This window comes from Nuphar pumila, chromosome 7, assembly GCF_984573655.1.
Source record: "Nuphar pumila chromosome 7, dmNupPumi1.hap1.1, whole genome shotgun sequence".
Classification (NCBI taxonomy): domain Eukaryota; kingdom Viridiplantae; phylum Streptophyta; class Magnoliopsida; order Nymphaeales; family Nymphaeaceae; genus Nuphar; species Nuphar pumila.
In genome coordinates, this window is record NC_143255.1 from 36,130,107 (window position 1) to 36,146,594 (window position 16,488).

Consider the following 16,488-nt stretch of genomic DNA (forward strand, 5'->3'; position numbering starts at 1 on the left):
TGTTATTCTTTAACTCTTACAAAGTGCATCAAATTTTCTCTCAAGCTGCCCCCACTTGATCTTTAATCTACATGGGTTTTTATGCCTTGCCTGTGTGCGTAAAATTGAATCTAACTGTTCAGGACTTGCCTTTGGTGAGATACTATTAAGGGGTCATGAACTTGTTTTGATAGTTGCTTGCCACTTTGTATTGTATCAGGAAGTTCTTGTTGGCAAATGCAATGTCATCTGCACATCAAAGGACAAGCGCAATCCTCAACCTTCTGAGTGGGAGCTGACATCAGCAGACTATATGTTTTACCGTGTGTTTGACGTTTCGAAATTTAAAATATCTGCTAAAATGGGAGAAAAAATAGCAGGTGTCGAAGGTATAATCTTGTATGGTTCTGTGTTATATTGAATGTTTCCTTAATTGTCAATTCATGTTTTAATGGATTATGGATTTCTGGACTGCTTTTGAACAACCATGTTTCCATGGTGTGAAATGAAATACAAGTGCCAAAAAAACAATGTCACAAAGTGACTACAAGAAGGCACAATCACATAAGCACAATGTCTCTAATGGACAAGATACAATATGCCACAAAGGGCAAACACCAAACACACACAAAAGAGGAGCGAACTTGAAATAATAATGAATCTATTATTGAAATGCTTGGAAAAGCATTAAGGAGAATAAGGGAGAAGTCCCCTTTATATACACAAGAGGGGCCAAAGGGAGCTAGCTCCCAAAAGAGTCGTTGGCAGCTCCCCAACGACTCTTAAGGGAATCCCCTTTTACCCCTTTAATTAACTAAAATAAAAATATAAAAATACAAAAATGTCCGTAATGGACATGTCTATTTACAAATAGATGAAAGGATCAAATTGCCCCTAGTAGGCATTACAAAAGATATACATATAAATGTATATATATATATATATATACATATATATGAAATATATGTATATATATATATATATATATATATATATATATATATATATAACATCAATATATTTTAAGACCTTCCCTCAAACTGACGGTGAGGTCACCGAGAATTTGCTTAGGTGAAAGTAGAAACGGGGTGATGGCAAGGCTTTGGTAAAAAAAAATCTACGAGCTGATACTCTGAAGTGACATATGGTAGTTAAATGGTACCCCGTAAAGATTCATTTCTAACATAATGACAGTCCATCTCGATGTGCTTTGTTCGTTCATAGAAGGTGTGATTGTTGGCAATATAGATGACACTCTTATTGTCGCAACACAACTTCGAAAGAATAGAGATAATGACTCCCATATCTTTGAGCATACTTCTCAACCAAACAAGTCCAGTTGTAGTCGTGGCCATCGCTCTATACTTTGCTTCCGTGGAAGATAAAGACACCTTTTGTTGTTTCTTACATCTTCAAGAGATTAATGATTTTCCAAGAAAAATGCAATAACCAGTGGTAGAAATACGATCATTGGGGTTACCACCCCAATCAGAGTCAGTATAAGCAATTAAATTAGGAGATGAAGAAGATAAAAATAGTTCTTTAGTTATGGATTCCTTCAAATATCAAATAATTCGCATGACAACAAGTATGTGAATAGTAGTAGGAGCATTTTGAAATTGACTTGCAGTGTGAATAACATGAGCAATATCTAGCCTGGTAATAGACAAATATGTAACGCCCCAAAATTTCAACTTGTGAATTTTGAAAACATTTAGAGAAAACCTTTCAAATTTCAGGGTTTGGTTTTAAAGACGTCTGCAGAAACATTTTCTTTTTAAAAAACAAAACAAGTTGACAATTTTGGGCACGTTAGCTTACAAACCAACCTTATCTACCAAGAATAGTCAGGACGCCAACAGAAAGAGGGTGATCTCGAGTCATGCTGTATCGTGCCATCGACCGTCTGTAAAGTCCTACTTGCCACTTACCAATGAAATGAGTCAGCTTTATAACAGACTGGTAGGTGCACAAATAGACAATGTAGAATAAATAAAGTAGGACATCACACGATAAATAATTTATTTCATTGAAAGTCATAGTAGTATTTGTAATTGCAAGAAATTAAATCTGAGCAACATATGCAAAGAACATCTAAACTGAAGGAAAGAGACAACACAAGATATAAGCAACATTATGTGCAGTTAACTAGCACAGTTAGCTAATTAATACAAGTAAAGAACTACATAAGTAGTTTAAATAACAAGTGTATGCCACAACAAACATGAACAATTCAACTACCAATGAGAACGAGTTAATTTATGTTTCGATATTAGCTGACCTTACAGGTACATACAAGGCACGAATCGTAGAAACAACTGAGACTAGTTCGGGTGTCTATTATGCCATGTATTTTCAATACCCCGAATAGCTAGTTGAGTTCGTTTCTAAGGGGACGGTCGGTGATCGAGAGAGAATTCCTCAAAGGCCACTTGTTCCAATGGATGCATCCAACTTCTGCAGAAGTGCCTGAAAGCTATCTTTTGTAGCCCATTTTTCCTAACTCCGATGACTGGAGAAGCTGAGTCTTTTCCCCGTAACTGTCATTAATGTCATGTCCATCAGAGTTTTTGTACCTTCCCGTCCTCTTTTTTGATAGGAGTCAGCGGTTCAAATGGGTACGTCGGGTGTTAGTTAACTGAAGACCCATTCTGCATGCTCTGGTCTTTCAACCAACTCGAGCATCTTGCCTGTGAAGGCCAATCATCACCATTTATGTGATCTCAACATTGTGTTATTTGCACGCATCGAGGTTGCCACAACCTCATCATCTCAAGCATCGTAACATCAGTGTGACGTGCTTGTCTAAAAGTATGATCGTACCTTTCTGAAAGTATGACTACAACGAAAGGAGAACATTCAATATATTGCAATTCATTTGGTTCAATCTTGACATGCATAGCTCTTTGAGCATTTTGCCTGTGGAGGCGAACACCATTATCTTTATTTATTTCAACAGAGTGCTTATTGCACAGCTCGATGTGCTCAACGACCTCTCATTACTACTCATTGTAGTGAACATACCGTACTTGTCAAAAAAGGTCTGGCGATAGCAGTAGGCCATGGGTTTCACGAAGGATAACCCCAACATTGTGTTTCGTATAACATAAAATCAATAATATAACTTGGCATGTATAATCATTACGAAATTGGAAATCTCAAACAAGTCTTGCGATCGCCATGGATCCAATCATTCCTTTCGAGTAACCGACTCAGAGTATAATTAGTTGCATTTAGCAACGCACAGATGGAACACAAGCTAGAACTAATAATAGCAAATCTAAGCATATGCAGTACGACGACAACAAGAAGCAAGTAAAGAAAATTAATGACAGGAACTAACTACAAAACTAAATAAGTATGCAAAATTCATTGTCTCAATTTCCTAAATCTTTATTTAATTCATCCCAAGTCCTCGTGCGACTTTCCCCTACCTCGGGAGGTTGCGACGTTGCGTGCGCCTACGAGTGTAGGTGATGCAGAGCTTGGGCCGTAGAGCACGAGTGGGATCCGTTATGCGAACTGCATACAATTAAAAGTGCTTATTAAAATACAGGAAGCGTTGATCGTGTTGGGGTCGTCCCCATGCAGTGAAAGTTGGAGGCGACATGTGTGGAATCGGCAACCTGGCAAGCCCAGACCTGCCCAGCTAACCCGAAGGCTAGGGTTAAGCAAACCCTTACCATCTATACGACCATACCATTTGGGGTTCAAACTTGCAACATCCCAACACAAGTTGACGTGCACTAACTACTCCTGCCAAATAAGCGAAGACCCCGATGGTTGACAGAAAGAGGCGAAGGTAGGGGCTTCACCCTTACTTGCCTACCGAAGAACAAATAGGTAGGGGCATCACCCCTGTCGGAAACGGAAGGAGAGGGCTCGACCCCTCTCTTGCCAAAATAGGTTGCAGGGAGGGGGCTCAGCCCCTCCCCTGCACAAAGAGGGGGCAAGGAGGGGGATCAGCCCCTCCCCGTGTCACCAGGGAGAGCAGGGAGGGGGCTCGGCTCCTCCCCTGCCAACAGGGAGAGCAGGGAGGGGGCCCATGCACAGATGCACAGAGAGGGCGCAGGGAGGGGGCTCGACCCCTTCCCTGCACAAAGAGGGAGCACATGGAGGGAGGGGAGGTGTGGCAGGGGGCCGCTGACCTCCTCTCGACCTCCCGACGTATGCAGAGAGAGAGAGGGGAGGCACGACAGGGGGCCGCCGACCTCTTGCCGGCCTCCCGGTGTACGCAGAGAAAGGGGGAGAAGGGGGAGAGATCGTGGAGGCTTACTTGCGAGGGAGCCGATGTCGATGGGTGGTCGACATCGTTGACTCAGTCGCACGCAGGGAGGGTGGAGCCGAGAGGGAGGTGAGAGAGGAGGAGCGTAGGGGTGAGGGTTTCCCTCTCACCCTTGCGTGCTTTTAAAGGCACGGGAGGGGGTGTGCGATTCGGGAAACCCCAAAGGGGTTTCCTTCTTCTTTTCTCACAGAGAGGGAAAGGGGAAAGCGATGCAGGGGAGGAAGAGGGTTTTTTTAAAAACCCTCGCCCCTTGCGTCGGGTGTTATAACCCTAATGGATTATCGGATTCGGGTCGAGTCCGGATCCGACCCGGGTTCGAAAAGTTTTTTTAGTGGGTTTTACAAATATGTTAGTGATCTAATCAATTGACGATAAGGAGTGGGATCTTCTAAAGGAGTTCCATCATCGACTCTCATCTTGGCATTGATTACTTCTGGTGTCTCCAATTTTTTTCGTCCAGACTTAGCAATAATATCTGTTGCAAGCTTCATTTGAGATAGACCATATCTCCGAGGAGAATATGCAATTTCAATCCATAAAAAATACCTTAGAAATCCAAGGTTAGACATATCAAAATTGCTTTTAAGAACATTTTTAATAAACTCAATGCTCTTTTTATCATTTTCGGTGATGATCATGTCATTAATGTGTAACAATAAAATAATTACGTGATCATCTTCATTCCTAGCAAAAAAAGCAGTATCAGTATAACAAGTAAAACCATTATAAAAAACAACTTTACTAAAGCGATCACACCAAGCTTTTGGAGCTTGTTTAAGACCATAAAGAGCTTTATTGAGTTTAAGAATTTTTTCTTTCTCAATCTCAAGACTTGGCGGAGGATCCATATTGACTTTTTTATAAAGGTTTTCATTTAAAAAAGCATTTTTGATGTCTAATTAATAAATAGGCCATTGTTTAATATATGCTAAGGCTATTAAAGTTCTTACACTAGTCATCTTAGCAACCGGATCCTAGGTTTTCTCGTAATCAATTCCATATTCTTATGCATATTCTTTAACAACTAAGCTAGCTTTGTATCTTTCTAATAACTATTATAAACCCATCTACATCTAGTAGCCTTTTTCTTAAAGGGTGACCTACAATTGTCCAAGTGTTAGCTTTGTTGAGTGCTTCTAATTTAAGTCTCATAGCATCAATCCAATGTGGATGTTGCTTGGCTTCTTTAAAGTTGGAAGGCTTGTGATAAGAATAGATCATCATTAAACAAGTTCTCTAATTTAGGAAAAAAGAATCATATGAGACAAATTTTTGAGGAGGTCTACTACTCCTATAAGATCACTTAAGTAGGGATTCTTCTACTTGGTCTTCTAAGGAAATGTTTTGTGAATATATGTCAAAAGCATTTTGTTATTCATTTCGCTTTCGTCGAGTATACACATGGATATCATTGGGATTCCCATTATGAGTTGATGAAGTAAATCATCATTTTGATGAGAATTGTCATCACAAATAGTATCATTAAAATCTTTAGACTCATTTTTAGGTAATAAGTCTAAGAGAAAAGAGTAATCAACCTCTTCCTTGGGTTTTCGAGATTTAAATGCATTTTGTTTTTAAAGAAAAGTCACATTTCTTGAAATATAAAGTTTGTTATTTTTAATATCATAACACCTATATCCCTTTCGATTTTCACCATAGCCAATAAAAGCACATTCAAGAGCTTTTAGTGTAAGTTTATCGTGTCCTTGAAGAAGAACAAAGCATTTACAACAAAAAATTCCGAATCTTTTAAAACTTGGAGATATTTTGAACAATTTTTCATAGGGGTAAACATTTTTAAAGATGAGGATGGCAACCTATTTATAAGATAAATTGCGGAAAGAGCGGCTTTAGCCCAAAAGTTTTTTAGAACATTTTTAGAAATAAAAAGAGTTTTTGTTGTTTCAATAAGATGCCTATGTTTTCTTTCAGCAAGGCTATTTTGTTGAGGAGTTTTATGACAAGATCTTTGATGAATAATGTTGTTTTGTTTAAGGTAACTTTGAAATTCATTTGACATATATTCACCTTCTGAATCAGATCTAAAAATGACTATATTGTTTTGAAATTGATTTTGAATAAGGATAAAAAGAGTTCTTGTTGTTGCATATGGTTTTTTTGATTTGGAGAAGGCATACTATAGAGTACCTAGGGACGTTCTCTGATGGACAATGATGAAGAAAGGTGTTTCTCTCAAGTACATTAGTATAATTAAAGATATGTATTAAGGAGTAGTAACCAATGTCTGCAATTATGGAGGGGTGACAACCAATTTTCCTATAACGGTTGGGTTACATCAAGGATCTGCTTTAAGCCCTTTCCTATTTGCTATAGTGATGGATGAGCTTAGAAGATCAATTTAAGAAAATGTGCCGTGGTGTATGTTGTTTGTTGATGATATTATTTTGATTGATGAGTCTAGAGCTGGGGTTAATGCTAAGTTAGAATTATGAAGACAGACATTGGAAGCAAGAGGTTTTAAGTTGAGTAAGAGTAAGACAAAATATATGGAATGTCGGTTTAGTAAGCAACGAAGTAGTGATGGGAGTGTAGTGAAGCTTGGTGAGCAAGAAATACCTGTGGATGATTGTTTTAAATATTTGAGATCTATCATTCAAAAGTATAGAGAAATTGATGAAGATGTAAATCATAGGATAAAAGTTGGGTGGATGAAATGGAAAAGTGCAACTAGAGTGTTGTGCGATCGTAGAATGCCATTGCGGTTGAAGGAAAAGTTTTATAGGATGACTATTAGGCCCACTTTACTATATGGTACAGAATGTTGGGCTGCCAAGAGACATCATATTAAAAAAATGAGTGTAGCTGAGATGCGTATGCTTAGATGGATGTGTGAAAATACAATAAAAAGATAAGATTCAGAATGAGGAGATACGTAAGAAGGTAGGCGTTGCACCCATTGAAAATAAGATGAGAGAGAATCGTTTACGGTGGTTTGGACATATTCGACGAAGGCCTAATGATGCTCCAATTAGAAGGATGGAGAAATGGGAAAATATATTAGTTAAAAGAGGTCGGGGTAGGCCTAGGAAGACATGGATGGAGATGATAGGAAATGATATGAATGCTTTGAACCTCACCGAGGACATGGCATTGGATAGAAATGATTGGGGGCGAAGGATTCATGTGGAAGACCCAAAATGATTTTCTTTTTTGGTTCATATCGTCGACCCCAATTGTTTTGGGATGAAGGCGTAGTTGTTGTTGTTGTATATGAAATTCTTTAAAAATAGAAAAAACATTGGATTTGTTCTTAATAAAGAAAACCCAAGTGTATCTAGTGAAATCATTAATAAAGACAACATAATACGAATATCCTCCATTAGACATAACGGATACCGGTCCCCATATATCCGAATGCACTAATTTAAATGGTCTCTTGGAAATAAAGTTGCTGCGTAGATAAGGAAGTTAATGTATTTTTTAAAGAATACAATCATTGCATGCAATTTTTTTTCATTGCAAAAATTTTCCAAAAAAGGAAAAAGATACATCTTAGAGGCACTACGACAACCATGCCTTTTTTGCCAAGTAACAATATCTTTAGATTTGACATGATTACAAAATGATTTGGATGACAAAGATAAAAAATCCACGTAATATATGTCTCCTCTTCTATACCCTTGCCCAATCTGCTTTTCGGACCGGAGATCTTGCACATAGCAATTGGTTGGTAAAAAAAAGACTACATTCCAAAATCGGTTATTTGAGAAACGAAGAAAAAATTTAAGTTTTGGAATAATCCTAATTTTTGGAACATAAAATTCTTTGCCTTGGCTTAAAAAATTTTCAAGGTTTCCTATCCTTTTAACATCTAATGATGTTCTATTGGCCGTGGAAGCAAATGATTTAAAAGAGTTAAGACTTGGTTTGGATAAAAGAGATACATTTAGAGTCATATGAAAGGAGGCATTCGACTCAAGATCCAAGAGGACATACCGGGAGTTGATGAGACCGTAGCACCAGAGGTGGAAGGTGTGGAAGAGTTGTTTCTCATGATTTGTTGGAGAGTTTTCGTAAGTTGAGCAATGAAATCCTTTGTCTCCATATCTTCTTGATTCTTCACTTGAATTGCTTGGAGTATCTCCAACGGAAGCTACCTTCTTTTTATGCATATGGCAATGGTGACAAACAATTTTTCTTCCTCCACCTTTGTTATTTTTTCAAAAATTGAGGAGATTTATGTGTCCTAGTGTTATTTTTCGGTTTAGATACCACATGAACCTTATCAAAGTCTTTTTTAAGAGCCAAGCAAATTTCTTCTTGACATAATCCCCAAGAATTTCACTAAGAAGAGTAAAAGCCCTATGAAGAAGGGATCTTATTAGTTGTTCAAATTCGGGACGAATCCCATAAATAAATTAAAAAAATCTTTCTCTTTTCATTTGCTTTTGCCTCATGGCAATAACACTTCCTTCCCATTGTGGTTCAAGGAGAGCAAGCTTATCCCATAGAGGAGATAGAGTACTATAATAGTCTCTAACATTCGTATCCCCTTGCTTGGTTCCTCTTACTTTTTCTTGTAAAAAAAAATGTCTAGCAAGATTCTTTTGAATGAACGTACCTTTTATAAAGAACCATGCTTCATTTGTGTTCTTAAATTTGGCTAGATTAGCGCAAATCTTGAGCCCCACATTATTCATAAACCACGCCAATCATTTTTCCAATCTTTAACTTTGGATTGATATTCTTCACTAGCTTTGGCTTTTTCTTTTATCACCTAAAACTTTTTCTTCGTTCCCTTCCTTCTTGATGACCTTCAATTGTGGTGTCAGAACAATTGCACAATAGTATCCCCAAAGTTTCTTGCCTTTGAGGTTGTTTTCCATAGCGGCCGCCCACATTCTATAGTTGGTTCCATTCAATTTGAACGAGGGGTCGATCTTTGCATCTTTGTCGGCTATTGCGGAAGAATTGAAAAAGAACAAGAGTGTGAAGCTTAATAACACTCCAACATAAAAGAAAGAAGTCCCGAGAGTGTTCCAACACCTAGGGCTCTAACACCATGAAATGAAATACAAGTGCCAAAAAAACGTTACAAAGTAACTATACAAGAAGGCACAATCATAAACACAATGTCTCTAATGGACAAGATACAATATACCACAAAGGACAAACACCAATCACACACAAGAGAGAAGAGAGAACTTGAAATAATAATGAATATATTATTGAAATACTTGAAAAAGCATAAAGGAGAATAGGGGAGAAGTCCCTTTTATATACACAACAAGAGGGGTCAAGGGGAGCTCCCAAAAGAATCGTTGGGAGCTCCCCAATGGTCACAAATGTGACAGTTTGGGAGAGTCCCAACGACTCTTAAGGGAATCCCCTTTTACCCCTTTAATTAACAAAAAAAGAGAAAAATAAATAATATAAAAAATACAAAAATGTCCCTAATGGACATGTCTATTTACAAATAGATGAAAAGACCAAATTGCCCCTAGTGGGCATTACAATATATATATATATATATATATATATATATATATATATATATATATATAACATCCATATATTTTAACATGGTATTGGTTCAATGTATTCCAGTTAAGCTTTTATTTAATAGGAGAGAAGGTAGAAGGCCAAGTTCTTTTCTCAATGTTGATGATAATGGAGAAGTTGAAACAAGGCAAACGCCGCAAACCACTTCAGTTAGTGATGTTGTGGCTCTGGAGAAGAGAACTGATGTACAAGTAGTTGAGGAAATTGCAGAAAGTGTGTCGAGAGATAAAACAGAAATTGAAAGGCAAGCAGTTTCAAAGGAAAACAAAGAGAAAATTTTATCTGTAAAGCATGAGCAAGGCCCATTGGAAGATTTGAGCGTAAAACATTTGCCAGCAACTGGTGGCAAACAGATTGATGTTGATACAGATTCAATAGACACTTCAACATCTATCTTCAAGCAGGAAACTTTTGATGATGAAAGTCAGGGTGTCAAAAGGCGAAGGGTAGATTCAATTGAGAATGTGGGAGAAGCTGCTATTGAGGCTGCAGATAACCAAAATTCTGTTAGAGATGCAGTGTCATTGGATAATAGGATTCTTAAGAAGATGAAGCTTGATGATATCACAAGTAAATTGACCGAGGAATCAAAATCCAAAGGCTCCCCTATATTAACACTTGAAAAGGAGGATAAGAATGATGATATCATACACAAAGACAAAGCCAATTTAGATAAGGATGAAAGGAAACCTTCTGATCATGTTTCTGAAGACAATGTGGAAGCAATAACTGCAAAAGATTCTAATCAGAATGGCATAAAAGTTAATAAGTTGGTGAAGCCCAGCGAGCAGATAGCTGTATCTGCTGAAGATGTCCCAACTAAGTTGTCTGAGGAATCAAAACCCAAAAGCTCCCCTTCCTTAACACATGACAAGGAGAATAAGAATGATGGTATCATGCAAAAAGTCAAAGTGAATTTGAGTAAGGATGAAAGGAAGCCTTCTGATCGTATTTCTGAAGACAATGTGCCAGACAGAACTGTAAAGGATTCTATTCTGAAGGTCAGAACAGTGAGCAAGTCAGTGAAGCCCAGTGAGCAGATAGCTGCATCCCCTGAAGAACTGAAGCCTAATGTTTCTCCAGCACAGTCTCTCAACAAGGCTAGTAAAGTTGATAATCATGAAGTGGAAGTCACTAGAAGGCCTGATGCTGTAAGTTCTTTTTTTTATTTTTTATTTTTCTAAAGTGCTATATTAGTCTGATGCTGCAAGTTAAATATGATTATACTTTGCTGAATCATGCATTGGGCCAAGACCGTAGTCACCAGTATAAGCAAGCATCTCATGCATTTCCACTTTAAATTCTAGAAGCAATAAAAAGAAGGAAATACCACATCTTAAATTTATCTCAATAATATCATAATAGAAGTTTTATATATATATATATATATATATATATATCTTTGTGTAAACTGAAATACCTATCAGGGGTATTTCAGTCATTTCTTGTAATAGGCATCAGCCCATTAGGGGCTGACTAACCTTTAGTTCTTTTTTGTTTTTTATTTTCTGCTTTTTCGGTGTCACATATGTGACCGTTGGGGGCTGCCCAACAGCCAGTTGGAGCTGCCCCCTCTTGGCTCATTTTCTTTATAAAAAGGCCTTGAAGGCCATTGTAATTCTATCTCTCTTGGAGAGTTTCTCCACTCAATAATATTTATATTTTGACCCTTGTGTGGGTGGTTTGTATTATTCAATCAAGTATTCTACTTGATTGAAGTGTGTTCTTGTTTGTCCATAAGCGACATCCTTGGGTTTAGCTCATTTCATTACATGCTATGTCACAGGGATTCGGTCAGACAGGTGCCGCACCCGCATCGACGCGATGCGGGTGCGGCACCCGGTGCGGTCAACCCGACCGTGGGTGCATTGACAGCAGCTAGGGTCATTTTGGTCCATTTTTTGGATTTTTTTTAAAAAATTTGCCCTATGAAATGTGCTGCAGAATTTAAAAAAAAATTCTTGGGACCCGCGTCAGGGAACCCCCGGACCCCCCTTATATATATATATTTTATTTTTATTTTTTGCCTCACCCCCGCACCCAAGTTTTTTGAAAGTGTCGCACCCCCGCACCCGCACCCGCACCCGCACCTGCACCCATGTGACATAGATTACATGGTATCAGAGCTTTGGTGCTCCAAAAGCAATCTTTCAAGAGGGAGATCGTGATAACATCAAGAAGAGGATCGTGAGCTTGACGAGTACAACAAATCATGGATTGTTGCATCGGGAAGTGCACCATCTTTCAAGCAATTGTGTATTTCATTCATTTTCTCTTCCTCTTCTCCTCTTTTTCTCTCTTTATCTCTTTTCTCCTCATTGTAAAGGAATGGAGAATGAAAGAAAAGTAATAGTCTCCATTCTCGTACGCTTAAATGATACAAACTATGTGATGTGGGCATCCATAGTAAAACACAAAATATGAGAAAATGGGCTATGGGGTTTGGTGGATAGCTTCGAAAAGGAACCTAAACTGATTCTTACTAAAATTGAGAATGGAAAGGAAGTTGTCCTTTAAGGAGAGGAAATTGTTAAAGCCGTTTCCGATTATGAAAAAAGATGGAAAAAATGGAGGATGGGTCATTCTAAGATTATTGGATGGCTCATCAATAGTGTGAATATTCATAAATGTTCTAGCTTAGCGAAATTTGATTTTGCTAGTGATGCATGAAAATATCTTAAAGACATGTATAGTCTTAAAGATATTGTCCACATATGCAATGTTCAAAATAAGATGAGCACAATGACTCAAGGAACATTTTCCTAAAGATGTAGAATTTCGTGAAAACCAAATTAAAACAGAGCATTTCTATCAATTTTTCAATGGGATTAGGCCCAAATTTGAGAGAACTAAATCGGCTCTCCTTTGTAGAGGAGGTGTGCCATCCATAGTCGAAACTCTTGAGGAATTGACTATGGAAGAAAATAGATTAAAGAAGTTATCCACCTCAAAGGATGAAGAAACCATGCTTGCTATGTCAAAGCCCGGTAATCACACTAGGAATTACAAACTTCCTCATTTTTTTAAAAAATGAGAATGGGAGAAACCCCAACAACTATGAAAGGAGCGACAAAAGGAGTGATCATGAGTACAAAAAGGGTGAAAAAATCATATGCTACCATTGTTATGAACCGGAACACATCAAACCCTTCTGTCAAAAAGAAAGAAAGAAGATCACCGAGATGATAAGAGAGTTGCTTTCGTTGAAAGAAGTGATGTAGACGACTCCAAATGCATTGACTCACTATCCTTAGCTTAACTAATGTAGGCACTACAACCAATGTTCAAAACTCAAGCCTCTTCCTTCTCGGGGGTGGTCGTATCCACAAATGGTGACCTTGGTAAGACTTCTTGGATCTTAGATTTCGTTGCTTCTTTTCATATGACTCCAAATGAGTCTATATTATCCGAATGTCACTGTAACCCAAAAAACTCTTATGTTTCAACCGTCGATGGAACATCTTTAAAAATTAAAAGTCTTGGGATTTTTCAAAAACAACAAAACTTTCACGTACCAAATATTAGAGTTGTGCCAAAATTAAATTTGAATCTTTTATCTGATTCACAAATTGCGGACCATGGTTGCAAAATATTATTTTCATCTAATGAATGTTTAATACATGATCTCCAATCCGGGAAGCCGTTTGGGCAAGGCCATAGAAGAGGAGATCTTTATGTGATGGACAATCTTGAGTTATCAAAACAATCTTTTTGTAATTTTGTGAAAAAAAGATATAGAAAATTGACACAAAAGATTAGGACATCCTAGTGTGTCCAAATTACGGTTGTTTTCATTTCTTACTAGTTATAAAGAAAAGGATTTGGTTTGTGAAGATTGCATTTTTGGCAAAATGAAGACTTTACCCTTTGCGCAAAGACACTTTATATCCAAAAATCCATTTGAGTTAGTACATTCGAACGTATGGGGACGAGCTCCAGTTGCATCCAAAGGCGAGGTATCATACTATGTTGTGTTTGTAGATGACTATAGTAGACATTCTTGGATCTTTTTCCTTAAGCAAAAGTCATAAGTATTTGATTCCTTTAAAAAATTTCATTACTATGTAAAGACTCAATTCAAAACCAACATTCAAATTTTTAGATCCGATTTCGGGAGGGAATTTGTATCAAAAGAATTAATTTTTTTTTTGATTTAAATGAGATTATTCATAAAAAATCTTACCCATATACTCCTCAACAAAATGGACTAGTTGAAAGAAAGGATAAACATATTGTTGAGACCACTAGAACCCTCCTTATATCAAGACATGTTCCAAAAATATTTTGGGCCGAAGCTGCTCTTACGGCAGTCTATTTAATAAATAGAATGCCCCTTAAAAAATATTGAAAATATATCTCCTATTGAAAAATTGTTTAAAACATCTTCCGATTATAAATGGCTAAGGGTCTTTGGACGTAAATGTTTTATTCTTACCCATAAGAATGATAAACTTTCCCCAAAAGCAATCCCTTGTGTCTTTTTAGGCTATGTCGAAAATCAAAAGGGATATAGATGTTATGATATAGAAATGAACAAATTATACGTTTCACGAAATGTTACTTTTCTTGAAAATGAAAATAGTTTTTGCAAAGAAAAGATTCAAGAGAACTATGATTATTCATTTCTTTTTGACCTTGTCAACAAACATAAAAGATGTGAAAACATTCATAATGAGCATATGAGTGATAATGAAGACGCTCATGATGCAAGTGAGAATGTAAATGATGATCTATCTCATGATAACATATAAGCCTATACTCAACGTATCGAAGATCACCCACCATGTGCTTTAGAAAAATATTCTCAAAATCAAGATGTAGACCCTACCAGTATTAGAAAATCAGTAAGAATTTCAAAAGCCCCTAGTAGATTTGTGTCTTATGATTCCTTTGAACCTAGGTATAGATCATGTCTCATGGCTATACACTCATATACAGAATCATCATCCTACCATGAAGCTAAAAGTCATCAAGAATGACTTAAAGTAATGAATGATGAATTAAAAGCTTTAGAAAAGACACAAACTTGGGAAATCCAAACGTTATCTAAAGGAATGAAAACTGTAGGATGTAGATGGGTCTACAAAATAAAAACTAAATGTGATGGGACATTAGAAATATATAAAGCTAGACTGGTAGGTAAGGGATATAGTCAATAATATGAAATTGACTACGATGAGTCCTTTGTCCTAGTTGCTCGAATGACAACTGTTAGAACTCTTATATCTATAGCATCCATTAAAAAATGACCTATCTTTTAAATAAACGTAAAAAATGCCTTTTTGAATTGTAATCCGGACGAGGAGGTCTATATGGATCCTCCACCAGGTTTGAGTTTAGCACATGAAATTTTTTTCCACTACGAAAACTTTGTATGGCTAAAAACAAGCTCCCAAAGCTTGGTATGATAGGTTTAGTAATGTGATGACACAACTTCATTTTAAATATTGTTTTATTGACACTGCATTGTTTGTTAAGTCTTTCAATGCAAGAATGGTTATACTACTACTCTACGTTGATGATATGATAATCACATGAGGCGATAAGTAGAGAGTTAATCATATCAAAGATAACTTTGATATGACAAATCTTGGCTTTTTACGATATTTTCTTGGAATTGAAGTAGTTTATTCACCTCGTGGTTACTTTTTTGTCACAGACTAAATATGCAACATAAATCATTGAGCGATCAGAACTCTCATTTGAAAAATGGGTTGACACTCCAGAGGTCATAAATGCAAAAATGAAGAAAGATGATGGAGAACCTCTGCGATGTCCAGCCCCATACAGACAAATGATTGGAGATTTGTCTTACCTTTCTATTACTCGTCCTGATATTTCTCATGCTATTCACTCTGTCAGTCAATTTCAGCATGCTCTCACTACAGTACATATGAGTGCTGTAATGAGAATTATTAAATATATTAAGAATTCCATAAGTCATGGATTGTTTTTATCATCCTCTTCCTCGTTAGAAGTCATTGCATATTTTGATTCTGACTGGGGAGAGGATGTAAATGATAGACGCTCAACTACTGGTTTGTGTGTCTTTATAGGTGATTCTCTCATCTCATGGCAATGTAAGAAGCAACAAAAGGTATCTCTTTCCTCCACTGAAGCTGAGTACCATGCCATGAAAACGACTACATCTTAATTAATGGTTGCGACAACTGCTGGAGGATTTGGGGATTCACATCTCAGGACCTTCTAGACTATGCTGTGACAACAAGAGTGTTGTATACATTGCGAGCAATCATGCGTTCTATGAGAGGACAAAACACATTGAAACGGATTGCCACTATGTTCGTGAAAAATTCTTGAAGAAGACTATCAATTTTCCTTATGTTCCATCTGAGTACCAACTTGCGGACTTCTTCACCAAAGCACTTCCGTCACCTAGATTTCACTTTCTACTTGGTAAACTCTCGGTTGTTCCACCATGAGTTTGAGGGGGGGGTATTAAGATATATATATATATATATATATATATATATATATATATATATATATATATATATATATATATATATATATTTGTGTAAACCGAAATACCTATCAGGGGTATTTTGGTCATTTCTTGTAATAGGCGTCAGCCCATTAGGGGCTGACTAACCTTTAGTTCTTTTTTGTTTTTTATTTTCTGCTTTTCCAGCTGAAGTTTTAGCTTTTTCAGTGATGGGACAGCTTGGGGGCAGCCC

The 16,488-nt window shown here is 37.1% G+C and overlaps 1 protein-coding gene across 4 annotated transcripts in view; it reads left to right on the forward strand.

Annotated features, from left to right (window-relative positions):
- LOC149831912 (protein ANTI-SILENCING 1-like) overlaps positions 1-16,488 on the forward strand; it is a 135,222-nt gene that overhangs the window by 21,625 nt on the left and 97,109 nt on the right. For all 4 annotated transcript variants that reach the window (XM_090014216.1, XM_090014217.1, XM_090014219.1 and 1 more), the window contains exons 3-4: positions 200-368; positions 9,836-10,941. In XM_090014216.1, coding sequence (XP_089870342.1) covers positions 200-368; positions 9,836-10,941 — 1,275 coding nt within the window. The remainder of the gene's footprint in view (positions 1-199; positions 369-9,835; positions 10,942-16,488) is intronic.